At 37.6% G+C, this 10,016-nt stretch overlaps 1 protein-coding gene across 1 annotated transcript in view; it reads right to left on the bottom strand.

Moving 5' to 3' along the window:
• Window positions 1–4,455: 4,455 nt before the first annotated feature.
• LOC109032920 (tRNA (cytosine(34)-C(5))-methyltransferase Nsun2) overlaps window positions 4,456–10,016 on the bottom strand; it is a 59,629-nt gene continuing 54,068 nt past the window's right edge. The window contains 3 exon segments of the mRNA XM_019045268.2: window positions 4,456–5,204; window positions 8,504–8,653; window positions 9,831–9,981. Of these exon segments, the coding sequence (XP_018900813.2) occupies window positions 5,050–5,204; window positions 8,504–8,653; window positions 9,831–9,981 (456 nt within the window). The 3' untranslated portion in view covers window positions 4,456–5,049.

Genomic DNA, 10,016 nt, shown 5'->3' with positions numbered 1-10,016 from the left:
TTTAAGATGTTCAATCTTTGCTGGTTAAACCCTCAGCTTTCAATTTTTATTGCCCTTAAAGATGCGATTTGTATTTTACAAAAAAGTTATAGGTTAGGTTAGGATGGTTACATAGTATACTTTAGAACTTCAGAGCAGACTACTACTAAGTATAGTTCAGAAAAACGAGTTTAGTCTTCCAAAAAGAAGTGGCAAGGTTATAGTGCAAGGAAATTGGTGACAAAAATCAGTTGAGGAAATGCATTATTCCTTTCTTTTTATGTACCTGGTAAAGTTGGGAGGAAGTTTCGTCAAAGAAGATTCAATGACTATTCATGTGATGCAATTTCTTAATTTTTTCGTTGTTATGAAATCAACCATATGATAGGATGAAAATGTGTGTAATTCAGTGTCATTTTTCACTAGCTTGCCGAGACAATTATCATTGCTCTTTTTAGTTACTAAAGCTTTAAATGTTTTTTCTTTTCATGGCATTAGAAATAAATCAATCAAAAACAGACAGAGGCCCCAACCTATCACTAAGATAACTTTAATGTCTTGAAAAAGTGGCCAATGAAGCCTCTGATACTCTCTTATTAATACTATTGTACCTACTTTTTTGTAAAATACAAATCGCATCTTTAAGGGCAATAAAAATTGAAAGCTGAGGGTTTAACCAGCAAAGATTGAACATCTTAAACTGAATAAGCAAACTTTTTGAAGTCCTTTCAAATCACTTTCTGTTGGATCAAATTGACGCCGAAAAATAGCCCCAGTTTCGAAAACAGAGGGATGAACTGTCCTGTTATTATCGCTGAAGCGTCAGTTGTTAAGTATTCAAAGAGGAAGGAATCATGCATTTCCTCTACTGTTTAGGCACCTTGCCACTTTTTTTTGGAAGATTCACCTCGTGTTTTGAAGTAATATTGAGTCGGTGTTTCTTCTTTTTCTACGGAGCTTCTGTGAAAGTATTTTAGAAGAAAGGAATGATGCTGTTTCTAATTGTTTGGCGCTTTAGTCCATTCCCATTTATTTTAGTAAAATTAATTTTTTTTTTTCGAAAATACAAGTTATCATTTTTTTTTTTTAAAAAACAAGTTCACATCATGCTCTCTCATTGTATTTAAGTTAGTACCATTTTAATGAAACATTACGTCGACATTTAAAATGGAAGAATATGAATAAAAGTATTATCTTTAATGGAAAAAAGAAAAAAATCACATGCACCTATCGCAACTTAGGAAACGCTGAATTTACGGTTATAAAGAAGGGAAAGGGGGAGGGGTTAATAAAGTAAAGTATGAATTTTGGTCAAAATGAGTATAAAGATGCAATCAATGGTACGTTTCATGATTAATTTAACTTTGTCAGCTGAAAAAATCGTCATGAGACAAAAATACAAAATCTTGAAATTATCGCGTTTTTAGCCGATTTTGAGGATTTTTAGCAAAAATTGGGAACGCATGATGACACGAACAAAATTTTTTCTTAAAAGTACCCTAACATATGCTCGTACTGTGAAATTTTCAGAACCCTAGCTCAATTACAATGTTGTTTAAAAAAATCGTCAAAATGGGCAAAATTCTGCATTTTGCCCTATTCCGGGGGGTAGTTTTTGGCCGTGCGCAACCCTTAAAAATTTTTTTAGAATTTTTTTCTTTAGTGCAATCTTATTTTTATGAGTGGGGTCAACGATTTGGAGGGTACCATCATCAAAATTCGGAGGTGACCCTCAAAGTGGGACACCCTATTGTCTGTCACCGACTCTATTTAAGATAAATCTAGAGCACGCTCTGAATAGTCCAGGCAATAAAGGATAGAACAGGGGCTTACCTTGCAAAACTTAGGTGGAATCAGGTTATGATTATTGCCGCAGTAATTTTTTACGCTGAATCCGAATTTTTGGTTTCCCAACATATTTACCTTGTTCTAACCGGGAAAAATCACGTTTTTCCACGGTTTTCCCCAGATATGTATATCTTTTCTAGTGCGATATATCGAGGAAATAGTTATTTCCAAAATTAAAGCTGATAAAATTTCATATTAATATGATCCAAATGTTTTTTCCATAGGTTCATTAGGGAGAGTGCTGGAATCGTTGCGAGCTCTGAAAACTCGTTAAATCGCGATTTTCCATGGTTTTTCGCCATTCTTGTGAAATAAATTTGTTCTTTCGCAAAATTTCGAAATATGTCGGGAAACCAAAAATTCGGATTTAGCGTGAAAAATTACATAGGAAACAATCCTAACCTGATTTCACCTAAGTTTTACAAGGCAAAATCCTTTATTGCCTGGACTAGAAGGAATGGAAAAGAAAGTGTGCCGGAACAACCCTTCTTAAGCCCCTTGGTGACATAAAAACGCTCTAAAGGCCTACCTTGACACTTGATTCTGGAAAAAGCCCCCCATTAAAATTGTTCGACTGCTCCAATTAGTCCTTTACTAAATTTTACTTTTTGTTCCTGTTACCGCTAACCCTTTGTAGTTCCGAGTCATCTTTCCTTCCCTTTTAAGCCTTGTCTCCACGAGCCGTTTCACGAGATTTGTCTCAGGGAAAAATCCCACTTACGAAGTTGGGAAAAATATTGAGTTAATCAATATTCTTCCCAGTACCAAGTATGGTACTTGTACCCCTAGGACCCACTGAGAGAAGAAGAAGAAGTGAAAAAGAATGGGCCTGTTGCATGCAAGAGATACAGCCGTGCGAATAGACTTTTTAGTGGTTAAATGACACGAAAATTACGATGGTCACATTAAAAAAGTCTGAAATACACTCCTTACTGCGCAATCCGCGTTGTTAGGAACGCGCTTTTTCAAATTTCCCGCGTCTGGGGGCAGTTTTCTAACGGAAACAATAAACGGCAACTCGCGGCTATTTCCGATCAACTAAAACTGACAACATAACCTAAAAATCGGAGCTCGTGATATCGTGAAATGAAATGTAGAAGGATTGCGTTGGATATTTAAAAGTTGATCGATTTGGTTACTGCATAAAGCGTATATGGACCACTATAAGAGATCACGTTGGGTTTGTAAACAAACTGAAGGAAAAAATAACAACAACAACAACAACAACGACTCGACATCTTCCGGAAATCACCGAGCCCGCCGTTTGCTCGTTTCCGGTGATTAGAAAACTGCCCCCAGACGCGGGAAATTTGAAAAAACGCGTTCCTAACAACGCGGATTGCGCAGTAAGGAGTGTATTTCAGACTTTTTTAATGTGACCATCGTAATTTTCGTGTCATTTAACCTCTATAAAGTCTATTCGCGCGGCTGTATCTCTTGCATGCAACAGGCCCATTGTGCGATATTTTATTCATCACTACATTTTTAATGTTTGTTTAGTTAAAATAATGTGTCTAATTGTCAATTGAGTGCATTTATTATTATAATCCCGATCAAATACGCGACTTTAACTACTTTATCTTCCCGCTCAAACTAGTTGCAGGACTGTAATGAGCCCCGTCCCGTGGAGACGGTAACTGGGAAAAATCCCAGAAGTTTCATTCCTGCGATTCGAACTTGGGACAAATCCCATGAAAACGTCCCGTGGAGACAAGGCCTAAATGAGACGCTGTTATCCAGGCTTCTTTCCATTCTTCCAGGACTTTTTACACTTTAGCAGCAAATCCCTAAGATGATTAACCAATTTGCCAGTCCCACATTTCATTAACTCGGCTGGAATGTTCCCTGGCCCAGGAGCTCTTCCATTCCTCTAAACTCTGATTGCTGTGACCACCTCATCTACTTGAATTTTTATTGAGTGATCCTCGACTATATTTTCAGCATTCCCCATTTGAAACTCTGGTCGTCCTTCCGTTAATAATTTACTTAAATGTTCTTCAAGCTGTGAGATTTTTATTGGAGATAAAATGTCCCGTTTTACGTCCCTTCTCAGACATTTGATCAGCTTCCAGCTTTCAGCGCTCTTCTTTCCCTCCAGGTATGTGTCAATCCTTTAGCAGTTGTTCTCCTACGACTCGTTTTTCTTCCTGGTCATTAAACGACGAACCCTGGCCTGAGCTTTCCTATACGAGTGTCTGCAGTCCTGGAAGCCAGTTAGCATGACACTTTCTACGCTTCTCGTCAATTCCTTCTTCCACCTCTTTGTCCGACCAGTAAGGTTTCTGCACATCCTTACTCTCATCACACATACCCAGGGTTTCCTTTATAGTTGAATGTATACAACTTTCGATGAACCAACGATTAAAGCCGGCCATTATTTTAATTGATCCTGGAGGTAATTAAAACTTTAAGAAGGTCATGACATCAACAAGATTCGACTTTCACTGAAAATTCATAATTGTAGGGAAATGGGGAGGGGGAATAAGAGAAAAGAAGGAGTTAGAGGTTTCTGGTTTGTTTAAAACATGGCATGAAAAATTTGAATTATGGAGAAAGGATTTTACTGTCCTTTTTGAAGGGTAATTCAACAAAACGGGGGAAAATGTGTACATAAATTAAACCAATCGGTACATTGCAATGAATACTGGAGAACAGAAACCACTTTTTTATTTGCAAGCTTGAACATTCATTGGATATTTTGAAGTAAAACTTAAAAAAGGACCCAAATACTTAAATTTCATCAGCCAAGCTCTTTTGGCATGAAAATTGACCCAAAATAATTTACACATTTATTTTTCATCAACTTTATCACATTCATCATGAAAGTTCTGTTAAGAAAACTGAACATGAAAGTTAGAGCTTGAGAAACGAGGAAGAAACACACTCTGTACTCTATGGTGCTAGTGACCCTCTCGCCAGGCCTCGGTATAGGGAGGAAGCAACACTTCTTAAAAATGTTTCTTTATTTGTGACTTTGAATAAACAAGTTTCATTGTCATTACATTATAATCGAAAGACAAGGACCTCGATATTTCATTTTACAGATCGGCAATGTGAGTTTGAACTTTTAAGCAAAAAAAACTCAATGTGGTTTTGAAACGTTTAAGACCCATTCTTTTTTAAATCACAAAATATTACAAACTTCCATAACTCACCCAATATTTCAATTATCACAATCATAAATTTTTCAAAACTCATTTCCAACGACATCCACTGGTTTTTTCATTCCCCATTGTTGCTCTCATCAGTTGCTCCGGATCGTTCCTTTTCCACTGGGACTTTGTATTCAACCACTTCCATGTGACCTTCTGAGGTTAAATTGGTGTCAATAACTGCGCCATCCTTTTCAGCAGGCTCTTTCTTGAATTTATCAAATGCTGAAAATGAAAGAAATTTATCTTGTTTTGCCAAGAAAATGGAAGATAGCAAAGAGACCATAGTCTAATATCCAAAGCGCAAGGATAATTAGTGCAATAAAGTTCCGTGTTAGATATTTGAAGATAGAAAAATTAAACACCTAAGTTCGTGTCAGGCATACTCTCAGCTTTGTAACAAGCCCACATTTTTTAAAATTGGTGACGGTGTCCGTGAGAAAACTAAATTTAACCACCGTAATTTCCCTTCACCTAATGCCAACCTCACAGTGCACCAGCAAACCCACCCAAGTTTTTCCTCTAAAGCAAAAGCAGCAAAAAAGTTGATTTAATAAAATCCTCTTTTCAGCTTTAAATTGGTGAATAAACAGATTTAGTGGCTTTGTCATTCGATATGGTATCAAACCCTTGGTTAAGATGTGAACAAACACAAAGCTTTTCTGATTTGAGCTCTTTGCAACATGGTGGTAAAATGCATCCAAGTGTGTCTTACAATCAAAAGTTCTCATGTTCAATGAGTCTTTGATTGATTTATGACTGGTCAATGATTAAATTTTGATAAATTAACGCAATTATCCCCTAAAGAATTCGTTTATGAGGTTATATTAGTTTGTTTTGGTTTGAACCAAGAGTTTGATTTTATATCGAATGATATAGTCACTATCTATACTATAAGCTCCAGGACCTCCTAATTTTGCGAAACTGGTAACGCTTAGTTCCAGCGTTCTACCGGGCCGATTTTCATGATTTTTGCGGCTATCGACGGGCAATTGTCTCTAGATAAGCCAACTCCTTTCAGATTTTCAAAATATGGCCCAGGTTTTTTTATATTACGTGGTAAAGTTGCGAATTCTCCCATTTAAACAATGTAAATTTATACTTCTTGTCATAGTTCGTTTGAGCGTTCTACCGGGCCGATTTCCATGATTTTTGCGTAAATCGACAGGTAATAGGCCCTAGATGAGCCCGCTGTAAACAGATTTTGGAAAAAGGACCCAGGTTTTTTTAAAATCACGTTATAAAAGTGAGTGAGTTTACAGAATGCTCCGATACTGCTACCGCTATGCGCGGGAGGATGCGCAGTGGTTGAGGAGGTTGCGCAGTAGCTGTGTAGCCTGCGCATCAGCTGTACACTTTATCTACACAAGATTTGCGCCGGCAATCACATGCCGAGCGGTGGCCGAGTCGTCCAAGACGTCATATGCGTCCACTATGGACTCGGTGTAGGTTCGATCCCCGACTCATGAAGTCCTAATTATTACCTCACTATCATTATTCATTGTTTTACTGCAATATTTCATCAAGCAGTCATTCCAAAACGCGTCCTTTTAATTTTAAAGTAATTTTAAGTAAAGTTTAAAATTAAAGTATACCTCATATCATAATTTTTTAGGGGAAAAATAAAACTAACACTGCTAGGAGGGTAAAAGTAGGGCCGCGAAGCGGCCCATTGATGGCGTGAAGCGCCTTCAGTGGGTTGGGCCGCGTAGCGGCCAGGGGGCGTAGCCCTCTAGTAGCAGTCTATTGGCTCAACATTTTTGGTCTGATGGTTAGCAAGAGAATGAGATTTTTTCTGCCAAGACCTACATGTACAGCTTATGTTTACCTCCTGTTGCGCATTGAACTGAGTATAGCCGTTTGAAGTATCCACTCAGATGTCAAATTTTTGACAGAAATTAAAAAATCACGTAGTAACATATTTGTACTGGACATTCCGAAGGCTGTGCTTGCGTTGGCATGGCTGATGTATGAATGTAGGTTTGAATCCGCGCAGTCAAGTCTACTTGCCAATATCTCCTACTCTTCTGGGTTTAGCTGAAAAGAAAGCTCTCTTGACTTTTCCTTCTTGTTTTTCATTTCCATATTTTGCACTCCTCCCCCTCTCTTACTTCCTCCCGCTGCACGTATTGATTTATAGACTAACATGAATTTTTACTTAACTTTTAAAAAGTAGTACTGTTGGTCATACCCTCGAAAGAAGATCAAACTGCAAGGACGTCCTTTGAAATATCAATAAAAAATGTTAATTTTTCAAGTACATCAGAGAGAGTGGTGGATGGTGGGAAAGGGGAGGAATGCGAAAAAGAGGGGGAGAAGCAACAAAGGTGAGGAAGGAGAATTTAGTTGAGATAGAATCTCAGGGGTGGGAGGAAATGGGAAGGAAAGTTTAAATGAGACTCAACTGCACGGATCCAAAACCCCATCCATAAGTCAGCCATGTTAATGACATCGCTGCTAACCATTTAGCCTTTGTTGAGTATGACAGGAGTTTAAATCGTTAATTGGACTTAATAACAAGTGGCAGCGTTTAATCACCCCTCTAAATTGCGCTTGGATCCTGTTCAGATTTGACTTTTGATTTTTTATGATATTTGGGAAGAGGCTGGGGTCCATTTGCCAAACAAAAACAATTGATGGTTGATAAATTTTCATAAGCTATCGGCTGGTATGGGAATTTTCCCAATCAAGGGCAGCAAGACTAGACTCTCCCTGGCCGGTGAAATTGAGTGTTTTTGCTAATACTTTGACCAACCTTTAAAACCTTGGGCTGATTTTAAGTCTGAATGTATGACTTACACAGATTTTTCTACCGGTTGGGTTTATCTCTTTCTGTTCAGAAGATAAAGGATTGGGAAAATTACTCCCTGACCCTTTTAAATGCCTTCAAAACATACTCTTGTGTAGTCTAGAGAATTTTTTATGATTATATCAAAGTGCTGAAGTTTAGATCAAACAAGACCAAAATCTAAATCAGCACTAATCCACTGTCATAGGCACATCGACGGTGTAAGTCGGGAATCACATAACTCGGTAACTTAGAGGCGGAGATTTTCAGACACCGCAAACGAGTTATGTGATTGCTGACTTACACCGTCGACATTCTGATTGTGATGTGAAGGTGTTTTAATTTTATGTTTGCACAAGCAAGGTGCAAGGATCATACAACTTGTAATGATGGGTAGCTGATAATGAGCATAGAGCTCATGACTCAATTACTGAGGTTGAGTGACATTAAGCATTACTAGTTGAATGGTGGACTGCTAAGAAACAACAAACAATTTTTCTGATGTTCATCCATTGGCATTGATCTCAGAGTTGAGAAAAACTAAACTGAGCTTAATTGGTAAGAAAATATTAGCACGATTAATTTTTGAAAGCAGGGTAAAATCCAATGAAGTACTTTAAGTATGTTTTTCAAAAGGCAAAAAATATAAGACGTCAGAAAGTTTGAAAAAATAAAGAGTATTCTTGGGCGTTCAAGGCCGCTTGAACCATTACAGGACCAAATCTTTGTTGCTTACCGTACTTGGACACATCACCTCCCAAAAGCCTAATATAATGAACAACATCAGATGACGGAATGTAAACTTTCAGTGAGCACTTTCCTCGCCAGCCTGTCAGGTCTAAATTTAGTTCCTCACTCCGATATTCAAGCAAGCAGCAACCTACGTCTAAAAGAAGAGAAAATTTGCTTTCCATTAATTAATAACAGAAATACAGAATGAAATGAAATCCAGTTATTAAAAAAAAAACCCACAATACCAAATCTAAAGGAAAGGAAGAGGTATGGAGCTTCTCATTTCCTATAAAATTTTTAGAGAGTTTAGTTGAAGTTTAGTTGAATTAAACGTTCAGAAGTTATAATCCCCACCTCCCTTGGGTGTAAAATTCGAACTCACTCGGGCATCCCAAAACATGCCCTTCATTACCTGAAAAGATGAAGAATTTCCATGAAGGGCTAGATTTTGACTGCAGATGGAGCAAACTCTTAATCCTGGGGTTAGCAGTCTCTGGAATAAGATGCAGGAACTTTATACTTTGTCCTTACAGGATAAAAACAGGACTGTGAGATAATAACAATGCCACAATTTTCCAACGGATGTATGGGATGACATTGATTCCTCATGTATTACAATGGGTAACTAGACATTGACAAAGTAGGAGTTGCAGCACAACATGATACATTTCCTCCTTAGAATTTCACCAGAAAAACGAATCACACAACGGGAAGTCTGGAAATCAACTCTTAAATAAGATTAAAGGTGTTTACAAGTGGCAGTGGATAAACAGCAAAAACACAAAAGCCTTCATTTGTATGATCTAGCTTCCATTTGATCTCTGTCAAAAACACTTGTTAATAACACGTTCAGGAGTTAATTTTTCGAAATTCAAGTTGTGAGGGTCGGATTCTATCAGGGTGTCTAGTGTTTTTTAATTTTGAAAAATCCTGATTTTTCCTGATATTTTATAAAAAATTCCTGATTTTTTCATTTTGAAAATTCCTGACATTTTCTTGATTTTTCTCAACTCCAGGCACGGTAAGCAAAAAGCAGTAAGACTTTCTCCGCTGAAGAGATTCGCGTAAGAAAAATTCCTGATAAAACGTCCGATTTTTCCGATTTTCCTGATCGGCCAAAATTCCTGATATTTTCCGGTTTTTCCTGATGCTAGACACCCTGCCTATTTAAGATTTTGAAGAGGAGTCATGTGAAATTTTCTTCCAGTTCAAACCTTGCCTAGTCACCCAATAGTGAAATACAACATTGAGCGCAGGTTTATTTGCTCTTTTTTCCTTTTTCCCCCTTTCTTGCAGCATTAGTAAGATTATTCTCGCGACAATTAACTCACCTACATCTTTGATGTTCTCTTGAGTTGCTGCATCCAATGTTTCAAATTGAGGAGGAGATTTCGGGTCACATTCAAGCATGAGTAATAGATCTGATTTTGCGATTCGAATTCTTCGCCGTGGCCCGATAAAAGGAGCAATGCTAGGCAGGCCCTGGTTGAAGTCAAATTATAAATTTTCATTGAGGT

Source organism: Bemisia tabaci, chromosome 1, assembly GCF_918797505.1.
Source record: "Bemisia tabaci chromosome 1, PGI_BMITA_v3".
NCBI classification, from domain to species: domain Eukaryota; kingdom Metazoa; phylum Arthropoda; class Insecta; order Hemiptera; family Aleyrodidae; genus Bemisia; species Bemisia tabaci.
The sequence above is the reverse complement of the archived record's forward strand: the minus strand, read 5'-3'. Positions and strand labels throughout refer to the sequence as shown.